This window comes from Suncus etruscus, chromosome 4 (genome assembly GCF_024139225.1).
Source record: "Suncus etruscus isolate mSunEtr1 chromosome 4, mSunEtr1.pri.cur, whole genome shotgun sequence".
NCBI classification, from domain to species: Eukaryota; Metazoa; Chordata; class Mammalia; order Eulipotyphla; family Soricidae; genus Suncus; species Suncus etruscus.
In genome coordinates this window covers 136,809,614-136,825,625 of record NC_064851.1, presented here as the reverse complement: position 1 = coordinate 136,825,625, position 16,012 = coordinate 136,809,614, and the positions used below count along the sequence as shown (strand labels likewise).

General features: G+C 36.4%; 1 protein-coding gene across 1 annotated transcript; it reads right to left on the bottom strand.

Annotated features, from left to right (window-relative positions):
• Positions 1–246: 246 nt before the first annotated feature.
• LOC126007232 (60S ribosomal protein L36a-like) lies at positions 247–646 on the bottom strand (the record flags this gene model as incomplete). Its single annotated transcript, XM_049772698.1, has 1 exon — positions 247–646. A coding segment is annotated over one exon (357 nt), but the record flags the coding sequence as incomplete, so codon positions are not given.
• Positions 647–16,012: the final 15,366 nt, after the last annotated feature.

Here is a 16,012-nt window from a genome sequence, read left to right as displayed (position 1 = left end):
TATATGAGGGGTATGTTTACATATATACATTCATATATTACATACATATCACAATTATTTATTTATACATTCAATTATTCATACATTTATTTGGGTATTATGAAAAGTGCTAAAATGACAAGGAGGAAGCCAAAGGTAGATCTTTAAGGCATTGGCTTCATTATTTTTGGGTGTACACTGAGAATCAAATGGTAGTTTAGTTTTTAATTATTTTTTTCACTCAATCAAACTTTATTCATGATACATTTTCCTCAAATACCAACTCTTGATCTGTCTTCATAAAAGATGTTTAAAATTGGATCACTTGTCCCTTTCTCTTTTTATCTCCCCCCAGTTCAAAATGCTTGCATCTCTTAATGGCCAGCATTCTCTTAGATCTGCAGTTGGGCTCAACACACTGAAGCCTCAACACAATCTTCTTTGTAGTTTTTGCCTTTTTCCGGAAAATTGGCTTAGTCTGCCCTCCATAGCCACTCTGTTTCCGATCATAACGCCGCTTTCCCTGGGCATACAGAGAATCCTTGCCTTTCTTGTACTGTGTGACTTTGTGGGGCTGATGCTTCCCACATTTCTTACAAAATGTCCGGCGGGTTTTCGGGACGTTCACTATGCTTGTGAGCGCAGAAGCCGCGAGGAAAGGCGTTTTTAATTATTTTTAAGAATTGCCATGCAGTTTTCTATAGTAACTCTACCATTTGCCTTTCCACCATTCCTTTTCCTCCAAATGCGTAAGACTATGTGTTATCTTTAATAACTCCAGGTGTGAGGTGGTAACTCATGATAACTTTGATCTGTGTTTCTCTAATTATTAGTAATATTTAACACTTCTTATTTACCTGTTAGCTACTTGTATGTCTCTTTGCAAATTAAAATGTATTGAGGTATAATTAACATATAATTTCAGTTATATATCACAATGATTCAATGCTTGTTTGTATTGCAAAATAGTTACCACAAAAAACTAGTTCATATTTATCACTAAGCATAGACACAATATTTTCTTTGAATTATAATTTAAAAATGATTTCTTTTTTTTTTTTTTGGTTTTTGGGCCACACCCGTTTGACGCTCAGGGGTTACTCCTGGCTATGTGCTCAGAAATCGCCCCTGGCTTGGGGGGACCATATGGGACGCCGGGGGATCGAACCGCGGTCCGTTCCTTGGTAGCGCTTACAAGGCAGACACACCTTATCTCCAGCGCCACCTTCCCGGCCCCTAAAAATGATTTCTTAGCAACTTTTAATGCATAGCACAATATAATGAACTATAGTCATCACAATTGTACATTATGCCCCATGTGACTTATTTTAAAAATGAAAAATTGTACTTCCTTACCTATTTGTTAACCTTATACCCTACCTTTAGAAATAATCTTTTTTATCTGTTTTTGTGTTTGTTTGGGGACCACAACTGCAGTGCTCAGGGCTCACTCCTTGCTCTGAGCTCAGGGATCATTCCTGGTAGAGATTAGTGGACCATAAGGAATTGAAACTGGGTAGGCTGCATTCAAGGCAAGTGTCTTAACTACTTTGGTATAGCTCTGGTTTATAGAAATAAAATTTTTTTTTGCTTTTTTTTGGGGGGGGACCACACCCAGTGACACTCAGGGATTATTACTCCTGGCTATGCACTCAGAAATCACTCCTGGCTTGGGGGACCATATGGGATGACAGAGGATCAAACCGCAGTCCATCCTAGGTTAGCGCATGCAAGGCAAATGTCCTACTGCTTGTGCCACTACTCTGGCCCCCAGAAATAATATTATATATTCTTTTTATTTAAGAGGTTGTTTTATTTTCATGTCCAACATATAAGATCACATAGTATTTTTCTCTGTGTAACTCACTTTATTTAGTCTAGTATCTTTAATAATAATCCAAGATTTCATTCCTTTTTTTGGGGGGTGTCCTGGCTCTGTGCTTAGAAATTACTCCTGGTAGGCTCAGGAGAACATATGGGATGCTGGGATTCAAACCACCCTCTCTCCTGGATTGGCTGCATGCAAGGCAAACGCTCTACCACTGTGCTATATCTCCAGCCCTTCATTCTATTTTTTTTGTTTTGTTTTGTTTTGTTTTGCTTCTTGGACCACACCCAGTGACTCTCAGGGGTTATTCCTGGTTATGTGCTCAGAAATCACTCCTGGCTTGGGAGACCATATGAGATGCCGGGGGATTGAACTGTGGTCCATCCTAGGTTAGCCGCATGCAAGACAAACACCATACCATTTGCACCGCCACTCCAGATCTTCACTCTATTTTTTGACAAAATAATGTTATATTGTTTGCCTATATTATTTTAAATTAGATTATCTGGGTTCTACTTTTGGGTTGTATGGGGTTCTTTTATAATATTACCCTTCTAGCAGGTAGTAGGCTTGTGAAGATTTTTGCTATGTAGGTTACCTTTCCTTTCTGTTGAATATTTTATTTGCTATGCTTAAGTTTTTAAGGTTGATGTAATACTTTTTTTTTTTTTTGCTTTTATGGCCCAATTTATATCATTGCTTAAAAATCATTGCTAAAGCTTCCTACCACAAACTGGTCCTTCTGGCCCTCATTTCTATTGTCTCTAGGTATTATTGCCATGCTCTTTTTTTTTTTTCATATCCCACAGATGAGTGTGACCATTCTGTCTATCCCTCTCCCTCTGACTCATTTCACTCAGCATATCCATCCATGTATAAGAAAATTTGATGATTTTATTTTTCCTGGCAGCTGCATAGTATTCCATTTGTAGATTTAATATAGTTTATTTATTCACTCATCTGTTCTCAGGTACTTGGGCTATTTCCAGATTCTGGGTATTGCAAATAGTGCTGCAATGAACATAGGACTGCAGAGGGTTTTCTGTATTGTGTTTTTGTGTTCCTGGAGTATATCTCTAGTATTGTTGGATCATATATGGAAGCTCAGTTTCTGGTTGTTGAGAATATTGTTTTCAAAGTAATGGAATATTGGAATATTATTTTCTAAAAAATGGCTGAACAAATCTACAACATTCCCATCAGTAACGACTGAGAGTCCCTTTCTTCCTGCATCAATGCTAGCACTGGTTGTTCTAGTTCTTTGTAGTGTGCACCAGTCTCTGTGGTGTGAGATGATATTTCACTCTTGTTTTGATTTGCATTAACCTGATTATTAGTGATGTGGAACATTTTCTCATGTGCCTTGTGGCCATCTGTAAAAACAGTATCTTAAATGTGCTAACAAATACTAAACATTGAAATGCTTTGTAAAGTATAGATACTAACACTCATCCTGTGTACAAAATTTACAATAGTAGTCTAAGTATGATGTCTTTAAGTTTTTTTTTTTTGACAAAATTATAATGTAAACAGATAAAGCCTTGTTTCATCTGGAGTTTGTGTTTCTGACCAATATAGCCTATTCAGATTTAAAATTAAAAGTATGGGGCCGGGCGGTGGCGCTAAAGGTAAGGTGCCTGCCTTGCCTGCGCTAACCTTGGACGGACCGCGGTTCGATCCCCCGGTGTCCCATATGGTCCCCCAAGCCAGGAGCAACTTCTGAGCACATAGCCAGGAGTAACCCCTGAGCGTTACTGGGTGTGGCCCAAAAACCAAAAAAAAAAAAAACAAATAAAATTAAAAGTATGCTTTATATAATAAAAAAAAATCATTGCTAAGATCAATCTCAAAGAGCTTATCTGCTATTTCTTTTTCTCTTTCTTTTCCTTTTTTTTATCCTTATTATTAAGCCATATGTTTCAACCTTTTCTTGGAGAGAGAGAGAGAGAGAGAGAGAGAGAGAGAGAGAGAGAGAGAGAAGAGGAGAGAATTGGCCAGACCTGATAGTACTTAGAGCTACTCCAAGTTCTGTGCTCATGGCTCATTTTGATGGTGTTTGAAAGATTGCAGTCTCTAGGATCCATCGTAAAGGTTTGACTGCATGCAAGGCGAGCATCTTAACTCCTATACTATCTCTCCAGATCTTGTTTAGAATCTTTAATCCATTTGAGTTGATTTTTATATATAGTGTAAGGTAAGGATCCAATGTTAATTTTTTTTTTGTGTACTACATTTTCCAAATACCTTTCTCAAAAGACTATCCTTTCCATTGTGTATTATCAGTGTTCATGTGTGTTGAAAATTTCCATATATGCTTGGGTTTCTTTTTCTTTTCTTTTTCAGTCTAGTCTTTTGTCCTACATGTCAGTTTCTATGCAAGCTCCATACTGTTCTGATTATTATAGCTTCATGAAAAAGTCAGTTTGAGACAGGAGGAAAGGAAATGGTTCCCAGAACTTAGAAAATCAGTCAAGTTTGGCCACTTTGAGAAAGCACTGACATAGCCTCTTACAATAATTACTATGAGAGGAAACCAGCTTATTTACAAGCTAAATCTCTACCATCTTCCTCTCTCATCTCCCTCTCCTTTCTTTTATCTCTTTATGGAAAGCCGGGAGCAAATAAGGCCATTGATAACAATACCCACAATTGTGCCTCTAAAGCACAGAACTGCTGAAGCAGCAAGGGCAAGGGAAAGATATTAGGTAACCTGTCATTGCCTTTATCTAACCAGACTTTTATCTTGCAGCTCTAACTACACGATTGAAAGTGGAAGGCAAGGTGGTGATGGTACCAGTAAAAAAGGCCACATGAATTCTGAGTTCTCTCATTTCCTGATAATACGAGGAAACAGGCTAGTCTAAGTCTAGATGACAGAGATTTATGGAATCCTCCAATACTGTAGAAGTAGCAGAAGTAAGGAGGGAGTGTTAAAAAAACTATGGGAATTTTTTTCTTCTAGATAAATTTAATGTGGGAACGAGTCTCAGGGGATCATTATGCCATCATGCTAAGTGACTCGAGACTATTTCAACAGAGTTCTAAATAGATTACTTTATTGGAGATTAATGAACTGAGGTATCCTATTGACGGAATTTCTGTAATGGGATCATCATCTAATTCTATAGCCCGTGTCTTCCTCAAATTTGGTACCAGAATGAAGACAAAACAAAGCAATTGCAGCATATGATAATTATCTTAGATGCAAGAATAGGGCAAAGGTCAGGTTGGTGTCTCCTAGCTACATTTCCACATAGAATTTGGTAGCTTATTAGAGAAATTGAATTAACTGTGTTAATTTAATGGCTTAGTTATTACTAAATATCCATGACTATGCCAATGAAGAATAGATTTTTAAGAATCTTTCAGCAGGATTTTTCATTTGAGAGATAGCTACAGCTACTAACTATTGTTATTTGGTTGGGAAAGTTTTGAGCTAACAGTCTAAGTGGATGTCATCACTGTGTTTGGATTAATGCTGTAAGAACTCAAGGAATAGTTTCCTCAACCGTGATACTTCTCAGATAATGGTTTTAAAAAATGATCCTATAAAAACTATAGCTTTGTCAGAGCTTTATAAATTATTTACAGCATCATATTCTGAGATCTCTATAACAACTACTTGGTTAGCTCCCAGGGATCAAAACTATTCTTGGGATTTAGCATTTAATGTTAACTACTCAATGTATTCCACCTATGCAAATAAACTCACACTAAGTCTTTAATTTAATAAAAGTTTCTACTTCTTCACATTTAGTATTTCTTGATTTAAAAAAATATCTCCCTAATCAAGCATTTTAATACATTTCTTGTTTTTTTGTTTTGTTTTTGTTTTTGTTTGTTTTTGGACCATACCCGTTTGACGCTCAGGGGTTACTCCTGGCTATGCGCTCAGAAATCGCTGCTGGCTTGGGGGGGGACCATATGGGATGCCGGGGGATTGAACCGCGATCAGTCCTACGCTAACCACGATCCGTCCTACACTAGTGCTTGCAAGGCAGACACCTTACTTCTAGTGCCACCTCTCCGGCCCCGCATTTTAATAAATTTCTAATATAAAATACATTTTGATTAAAAAAACAGCCTATAAAAATGCACTTATATGAGCTTCATTTGGCACCCACCTATGTCCAGATATCATATTGTTTGGGTGTTAAATTAAAGGTTATAAAAATGAATTAAGTTCATTGGTAATAAAGACCCAAATAACTCATCTTTTTTTTTAATTAAAAGTGTACATTTGTCATCTATGGGATGTTTATGCCACTGTGAAGAAGCAGAGGTAAGTCTCTAAATTTTAAGTCTGAAACAATGAATATAGATGTAAATCCTTATATATACTTTGTGTACAAATATGCACACCCATCCTACCACAAGTAGTCTAATTCTTAGATGTTTTGTTTAAGTAGTAAGATGCTAATTTACCTTTAACATGTTTGTACTGCCTGTGGACTTAGCAAATGGAAATTTATTCTTAGCACTGTAGATTTTGATATTTTCTGTCAAATTATTATTCTGAATAGCTATTTTTTTGTTTATTTTGGGGGGGGGGCCCACACCTAACAGTGCTCAGGGGTTACTCTTGGCTCTGCACACAGAAATTGCTCCTGTCTCAGGGAACCATTTGGGATGCCGGGGATCAAACCTATATGCATCCTGGTTCAGCTGTGTGAAAGGCAAATGGCCTACTACTATGCTACCACTCTGCCCCCTTGAATAGTTGTATTTTAGTGCATGTTATAAATATGATTATGGGTTCTTTTAAGAGGGCTGACTTTTTGTAGACTTTGACCGACCAATTCAAGTAAACCTTTTCTGAAAATCTTCAGGATGAACTTGACTAGCTTAACAAAGTTAGTTTTTGAATTCCATTACACAAGGAACCTTTGTTTGGTATTGTATTTTAAAACTTTGTTTTGTAGCAAGCAAGCAATTTCACAACTAGCCATATAGTTTAAAAGAGAAGCAAGAATCTTATTAGCAGCAAAAGAGTTAGACTGTTGAGTGTCTGTCCACCTTACATGATTGGAACCCAGTACATACTGATTCTAATTTTTGAAAAGGAATAAGGCAGCCAACCAGTAGAATGGCCATGAACACTTGTATTCATTAAGTATCTTTTTCATAACGAACTGTGCCATTGTAATCATTATCTTGGCATGCTTCCCTAATTTATTTCTGGACAAGATTACACAGCGAAATATAGAAAGTGAATTTGAAATGTCTCCTCTAATAAGTGGTAAATGTTTTCATGCATTTGCTGAAAATGCTTACTTATTAGCATTATTTTAGGCTCTGATCTGATTCTTGCTTGGCTAAGTTTATATTGCAATTTCTGTGTACAAAGATTTCTTGTTGCATGCACTCACACAGTAGTTATTTGTGGCAACTTTACTGAAAGGGAATGGTTTTATAGAATGATACAGAGGAAAGAAATGGAACAGACATGGATTAGGCTGCTACTTTTGATATGTGACAAGTCACTTACCAGTTCTTGGCTTTAGTTTTCTTCTCTAAATAGGTACATGGTAATATTTGCTTGTAGTTTATTAAAAGGACATAAGAAAATTTCTGCGAAGTCTGAAACACAACAAATCTTCAATATAGATTTTGGCTTGCTCACTTTTACGTATTTTTGTTATCTGTTAACTATGATGAAACTCCAAAATTCTATTTAGTTTTGTAATAACTTAAAAGTTTGTTTTGTATCCTTAAAAAAGCATAGGTTAGAAAATAGTTATATTGAATTTTTGATCTCCTAACATAATACAACTCTTCAAGCTGAACTCTAATAAGCTTTCCTCCAAAGACTTGGGTCTTTAAGCTATCTTTAGCCTGTTATCAGTGTTTCAGATAGGGCCATTGGGATGCAAATTACCCAGAAAATGAACTTGGTAGAAATATTCATTTAGAGACTAATATTGTAGTACTCTGATCAAAAGAAATTCCTCACAAAACGGGATCATACAAAGGTCAGCAATAATATAGCAATAAACAATAAGTCAAATGAGAATCTTTATATAAATCTTTATATAAATCAGTACTTGGTCATCAGATCAATCAGTTATTTATAAATATAACAGTGCAATACAATTCATACTGGAGTAGTATAAAAATGCATCTCCATTTCTCTTAATGTTTCATTAGTGAATACTATTTTTAAGTTTTTGCAATTTAAGAAGAATCTCATTGTTTATTAACACCGATTTATCTACTATAAGGACATGAAAGAACACAGAGGTCCTCTCAGAACTTATCTTATAGTTAATTACTGTCCGTTCTTTATTTTTCAGTGCAGGTGATGGCTCTCAAGCACTATTAGGCATCTTAAGAACCAACTAAGAGCTTGTTGAGATACAAATTACTCAGAATTTCTTTCTCTTTTCTTTCATCCTTTTGTTTGTTTGTTTGTTTTGTTTTTTTTGGGTCACACCTGGTGGTGCTCAGACAGCTCCTGGCTGTCTGCTCAGAAATAGCTCCTGGCAGGCACGGCGGACCATTTGGGATTCGAACCAACCACCTTTGGTCCTGGATCAGCTGCTTGCAAGGCAAACACCGCTGTGCTGTCTCTCCGGGCCCCATCCTTTTTTTTTCTTTCTTCCCTTTTTTTTTCTTTCTTCCCTTTTTTTTTTTTTTTAACCACATCTGGTGGTACTAGGGGATACTCCTGGTGGGTGCTGGTGTTACCTGTGCCTCCAGAATGCAAAACAGGCATTACAGCCCTTTTTTAAATTATTAATATTTTTATTTAAACACCTTGATTACAAACATGATTGTGGTTGAGATTCAGTCATGTAAAAATCACCCCCCTTCACCAGTGCAATATTCCCATCACCAATGTCCCAAATCTCCCTCCTCCTCACGCTACCCCCACCTGTACTCTAGACAGGCTTTCTACTACCCTCGTTCATTCACATTGTACTTAATGTAGTTATTTCTCTAACTAAAATAATCACTCTTTGTGGTGAGTTTCATGTAGTGAGCTGGAACTTTCAGCCCTCCTTTGTCTGAAAATTATTGCAAGAATGTCTTTTATTTTTCTTAAAACCCATAGATGAGTGAGACTTCTGCATATATCTCTCTCCCTCTGACTTATTTCACTCAGCATAATAGATTCCATGTACATCCATGTATAAATTTCATGACTTCATCTCTCCTGACGGCTGCATAATATTCCATTGTGTATATGTACCACAGTTTCTTTAGCCATTCATCTGTTGAAGGGCATCTTGGTTGTTTCCAGAGTCTGGCTATTGTAAATAGCGCTGCAATGAATATGAGTGTGAGGAAGGGATTTTTGTATTGTCCTTCAGCCCTTTTTTTACAGCTCTCTCCTTACCTCAGCTTTCTGACTCAGTAGTCTAAAATCCATCAGATAATTTGTCTTTCTAAGAAGTTCACAGGTTATGTTAATGCTGTTCTTACTAACACTAAGAGCAAGAAAGGGGATCATAATAGGTTAGGGATAGAAAGACACTCTTCGCTGTTGTTTTTGACTTCATTTTTCTTGTTCTTTCGTGTTTCAATTTTACCAGTTAAACCACTGTCTAACTGAGAGAAAAATGAGTGTTTTGTATTGCAAACTTCTAATATTTTGTGTTTGTTTTTCATTTCAATTAACACTGACTAATGCATATTTGTGCACTGCAATGCCATATGAGTAGTGGCATTTCAAAATGGATCTAAGTATTAATTTAATAGAATGAATATAATTGCTAAATGTAGTATAACTAAAGATAGAAATTAAATAGGAAGAGCTTTGCCATTTCTATCAACACTTAAATCTTAGGCTTGAAAACACTGATAAGGACAAACTCATTGCAGAAGTCTAAGTAAAATTTAATATGATTTATAAGGTTATAGTAAGTGCCAAATAATTTTCTATAGACTTATAGGCTCTAGATAAAAATCTTTAAATCTGAATGGAAATTAAATTTAAATTCAGATGAGTGGTTCCATCTCTGAGGGGAGCAAATAATCAGATTGGCCAGGAGTGAGAAGCTGCTTCTCCACTATCTGTACAAAATTTTTTAAAATAAAAACTAGATGTCATGATTTGGCAAATTTTGTTGATGAGTACATAGATATATTATTTTGTTACTGAATAATGTCACTTCATTCAATGATATTTCCTAAAAATCGATGAGAGGTAAAATCACCATCCTGACTAAGGCTACTTGTGGAGTTGATATGCTCTTCCCATGACTTTAATAGTTTTTTTCTGTATCTCAGGGACATGCACAGGAAGTTTATTGGTGTAATTCAGTTCTCTTTCTCCCTCCCTCTCTCTCTCTCTCCCTCCCTCCCTCTCACCCCCTCTGATTTTCCAATGTCTAAGTTTGGGTCTCCACTTATTTCCTGAACTTCAGGGATAGACTTAGACTGCCCAAGACCCTGAAATGCAAAAAGAAGATTGGAAATGAAATGAAAGAAAAAATGAAGGTTATTGTTTATAATGAGAGAATATGAGTTCTTTATTTAGAATTTTGGTAATGTTATTATGACCAAAATTATGCTATAGAATCTAAATTCTTTACTGTTGTTGTATTGGGTCTAATACTCAGGGCCTTAACTCTGCTCTGGCCCAGATCTTAAGTTTTTATATGAGTTAACCTATTATTATGTCCTTGCACTCAAAAATCACAATTTATAAAATCCCATTGATGAGATTAAGTGAAGAATTAAGGTACTTTATGGTTGAACTTGTTTATAGCACATAAATACGTTATAAGGAAAAGAGTGACAAATGTTTTACTATTATTAATTAAACAAATGTACTACTATTAATTTACTATTTACTATTTATTAATTAATTAGGTTCAGTATGTTAGTTTAGTGAGGCTGAGATTTTGAAATTCTTTCATACTAAGAATTAACTAGAAAAACCCAAAATTTTGTGTATTGAATTCAATATTTGTGTATTCAATACTCAAATTCAAATTTGTACTGGGGGGATTTGGGTCATACTGGCTGGTACTCAGGGATTACTCCTGGCTCTGCACCTAGCAATTGCTTTTGGCAGTGATGTGGGACCATATGGGATGCCGGAATTTGAACCACTATCTGTCCTGGATCGACTGCATGCAAGTCAAATATCCAACCATTGTGCTATCTCTCTGGCCCTTCAAATTTGTATATTTAATATTCAAATTCAATGTTTGTATATTGGCCTTATATTAAATATGGGCAGAAAGAACAAATGAATAGCAGAACTAAGTATTCAATATCTGTTCTTTTGATACCATTGTATAGGGCTGCTTTTAAAACCCAACAACAGGGGCCAGAGCAGTGGCACAAGGGGTAGAATGTTTGCCTTGCACACACTAACCTAGGACAGACCTTTGTTTGATACCCTGGCTTGATCCCCCAATCCAGGAGCGATTTCTGAGTGCCTATCCAGGTGTAATCCCTGAGCATCACAGGGTGTGACCCAAAAAGCAAACAAACAAACAAACAAAAAAAACACAAAACAAAAATCAAAAACCAAAAAACCCTACAACACATAAGAATAATATGGAGAGTATTTGAAAAACACAATTTGGGTTCCATCTCAGATCCTACTAGCTGTAAATTTTACAAATACAGGACTAAATTTATTTACTTTCTTGTTTACTGTTCAAAAGCTTCCAACAATTGTCTCCATGACACCACAATCTTCTGACATCAACCAGTTGGACCACTCTTTTTCAACTTTGCCATGATCAATGCTGAATACTGTCTATTTTATCAATCATATAAAACAAAGCTAAAAAAACAAAGCAATTTCCCCTATTCCCCCAAAACATCACTATAGCTTGACTTTTGCATAAACAAAATGGAGAGCAACTCTATAATTGAGTTATTCTACTGGGCTCTGGATTTTTGAGTTTTATTTAGTAGTTTGCATATGCAAAAAGTTTCCTTGTATGCTACAAGTATATTGTCCCTCTCTCCAGGTTAATATAAAAAATATGGGGGGGGGAGTTAGACACTATGATATACATAGTTGTTTACTGTAGGGTTCCAGGCATGCAATGTTCCAAATTCCAGTCTCATCACCTTGACTATTTAGGCTTCTTGACATGTACGAGCTATGAAGTATGATTATCTGAAATAGATGAAGTGTATGAAAATCAAAGATCTAGTAAACATGGTTTTGCCAGCTGGTGTATTTCAAATAAAAATTATTATACGGTTAATATTCTACAGGTTTTCCTTTAAAGATATCTCTGTGACTGAACATCTATGTCAACTGCAACAGTGTTTATAATAGCTAGTAACTGGAAACTACCCATTTCCCACCAAAAGATGAGTGAACAAAATAATTGTGGTATGCATATATACACAACAAAGTGCTTTTTAGCTATGAGAAATTTCTGTATACTTTTGGTTAACAATTACTAGTTGGGCACTATTTTATTATTAAAACTTTAGGCTGGAGTGATAGTAAAACTGGTAGGGCATGTTACCTTGCATGAATTTGATCCCCAGCCCCCAAATGGTCCCAAAACCCCACCAGGAGTAACTCCTGTGCATAGAGACAAGAGTAAGCCCTGAGCACTGCTAGGTGATGCCCCCCAAACAATCAAGCACAAAAACTTATAGACTGGGCCTGATATATAGTTTAGTGGGAAGGGCCATTGTTTTACACATGCTGACCTGAATTTGATCCCTGAGTCTCAACTGCTAAAAATCATCCCTGAGTGCAGAGACAAGAGTAAGCCCTGGACATGGCTAAGCACGACCTCAAAACAAAATGAAAAAAGTCTCTGCAAAGTTTTTTAAATTTATTCTATTTTATTATTTCTTAATATCTTTATTTAAGCACCATGATTGATTACAAACATGTTTGTAGTTGGGTTTTAGTTATATATAAAAATAAAACCACACACCCCTTCACCAGTGCAACATTCCCACCACCAATGCCTTCCTATCCTCTCCCTCCTCCCTCACTCGTTGTCTTTTTACAAAATAGGCATTCTATCTATTTTGGGGAGGGTGTGGTTTGGGTCACATCCAGCAGCGCTCAGGGGTTACTCCTGACTGTGCTCAAAAAATCACTCCTGGGAGGCATGGGGGACCATATGGGATGAGGGATTCAAACCATCTTCCTTCCTGGGTCAGCTGCATGCAAGGCAAACACCCTATCACTGTGCTATCTCTCCGGCCCCCAGGCATTTTATTTTTATCATGCTTTGTAACCCAAAATGAAGATCGAAGGGACAAGAAACAGAAATGGAGACAAGAATGTGATTCAGTGAATGCTGGAAGACCTGTGTATAATAGCCAGCATGGGAAGGAAGGAAATAAGGAAGGAAGAAGGAAGGAAGGAAGGAATTAAAAGGGGTAGCAAATATGAGCTACTGTATCACAATTGGCTTTATCTCTACGATTACAGTTCATTGCTGGACCCTGAAGTTGTCTTCTGAGAGTTCATGTGCAGTCACACTCTAGAACAAAATCAATCTAAAGAAAGGGCAAAGAATATACAAACTCCCTCCCAACTTCTCTCACTGGTCAAACTTGGCCTCATATCCTCCTGCTTCTCTTATTGTGATTCTTCAGGCAGCATGATTATCAGGTCTACTAAAGAAACTTGGTTAGGGGCCAGAGCAGTGGCACAAGCGATAGGGCATCTGCCTTACATGTGCTAACCTAGGATGAACTGCGGTTTGACACCTTCCCCCCTGCCTCCGGCGTCCTATATGATCCCCTAAGCCAGGAGCAATTTCTGAGCGCATAGCCCCAACCTCCCCATAAGAAAATATAAAATAAAAAATAAAATAAAATAAAAAGAAGAAAGAAAGAAAGAAAGAAAAACAAAGAAAGAAAGAAAGAAAGAAAGAAAGAAGAAAGAGAAAGGAAGGAAGGAAGGAAAGAAAGAAGAAAGAAAGAAAGAAAGAAAGAAGAAAGAAAGAAAGAAAGAAAGAAAGAAAGAAAAAGAAAGAAAAGAAAGAAAGAAAAGAAAGAAAGAAAAAGAAAGAAACAAAGAAAGAAAGAGAAAGGAAGGAAGGAAAGAAAGAAAGAAGAAAGAAAGAAAGAAAAAGAAAGAAAAGAAAGAAAGAAAAGAAAAGAAAAGAAAATTGGTTAGCAGATACAAATTATGCCACCACCACTCTCCCTGTCACCTACAGCCTTCAGGTTGACAGCCAAGCAGATGAACTTTAGTGATCTCCTAAGATGTCCTGGCAGGGAGGTAGTGGTTGTATGAAGGTCTCTGTAGTAAAACTGTATAGCTTAGAAGTCTTAGTAGCAGCTTAGTAGCTTCTCCTGTGAGCCTGGCCAATAGAAGTATGTGCTGCAATGACTGGCCTTCACCATGAAGATAGTGATGAAAGTTAATGAGCCTCTCTTAACCAAAGCTCCTTATGACCATAGTTACTGCCAACTTGGTCTTCTGGAAGTTCTGTATAAAGCTAAGGCCAAGCAAATCCAGGAAAGAACACCAATGGCTCTGCTACAAAAAATCAGCAGTGTAGGCAGGAGAAACATGATCCTGTTGCATCCTGTGCCAGGGAATAAGGAGGCTGCCAAATTCTGGCCTTGTCAAAAGGAACTAAGTGCCAATTTGAGCATGTCTGTTGTCCAAAGATATGATTCCTTCTACAGCTAAAAGAGTAATGAGCGAAATATATGACAGTATATCCAATATATAAACTAAAATTTCATAAGTCAATAGTGATACTTCAAATAGTAATTGAAAATAATAATTATAAAGAGGAAAATACACTCATAATTGCTTAATTTATATGCACTTTCAGAGTCACCAAAGGATTGATGCATGAAATTCTTCCTTTTCATAGCATTTCAGCTAATAAATGCAAGAGGAATGACAGCATTTGAGAATGTTCACTTTTCAGGCTTCATGAAATAATGATTCAGATAGTGATGAACATAGTTCTTCTCTAAGGATAAGAGGGAAAACTTAATAAGGGACAGAGTAGCCTGATAACATATGAATCCACATATCAATCTTGCCACTAAGAGTGGAAAGGCAATGAGACATTATGCTTCCTTTACAGTGTTTGTACCTCAAAATTTAACCAATATTTAGTTAAGTATTTGGATCAGCCAGTTCATAGACATTCTGAGTGAAAGAGAAACATGGAAATTGCTACCTTAAGGATTCAGTCTACCACATTCAGGATAAGTATGACCTAAAATAGCCTATTTTTCAACAAACAAGTGGCATGGAAAAAAATGAGACTGGGCATAGGGAGACAGAATATTTAAAAAGGTTAGAAAACATGTCAATCAAATACAGTTTTAGAATTTTGTATGGATATTGGTTCAAACAAGTTAACTATAAAGCAAACTTTAGAGAAAATGTAGAAAAATTGAATATCAGGTCGTTTCTAGAAATATTATGACGTGTTAGTAAGTTTTCATGTGTTTCCAATATTGTGGTTCTGGATTATTGGTTTTGTTCTGGGTTTGTTGTTTGTTTGTTTTGCCTATCTTAGAGAGACATACTTAGGTATTTGTGGATGAGATGGTATGATGGCTTGGATTTGTTTTTACACTCTGAAAAAGGGTAGCAGAGTTGTGGAGGAATAGAGAGTAGTTATGGATTTATGCAGTGGGAACATGAAGTGCTCAGTACATTTTTCTACCGAAATATCTACAAAGAAACAATCCAAACGTTTAAATATTTGAACAAGTTCTTTTTGAACAGACATACCAATGAACACATAAACAGGCTTGACTTTTGGTTCTACTTGATTAACCAGTTTGGTAGAGGACCCTGAGAAGTAGCAGAGGTTGGTATCATACTCTGTCTACTTATTGCTTCCCTGCCTTGACTCTTGCCCTCCCCAGTGACTTTATCTCTGCCCCCCAACCATGATGAACCCAGAGTTGATGAGAAGGTTGTTCTCACACAAATGTTGGCAATCTGTATGAATGGTAAAAATCCAAGAACTCAAGATGGAAGAAGAATGTGCTTGCAGCACTATTAAAATTTATTCTCCGATATAAAAAATATTAATGAGTATTAATATTTAGTTTCATTCCCCTGAGAAAATCTGTGGAAAAGCATATTGAAAAGTTTCTATGGTAACGAGCCCCCTAAAGTAAATCAAATTAGTCACTGTTGAGGCCTTGCATTACGATCCCAGATAAGATACATTTTTTGATGTGTGGATAGCTTGAGGGTAAAATTTTATGGTGTATTTTATGTCACAAATTTTACTATTAATTATTTTAAAATGAGTGTAGCACTTACCC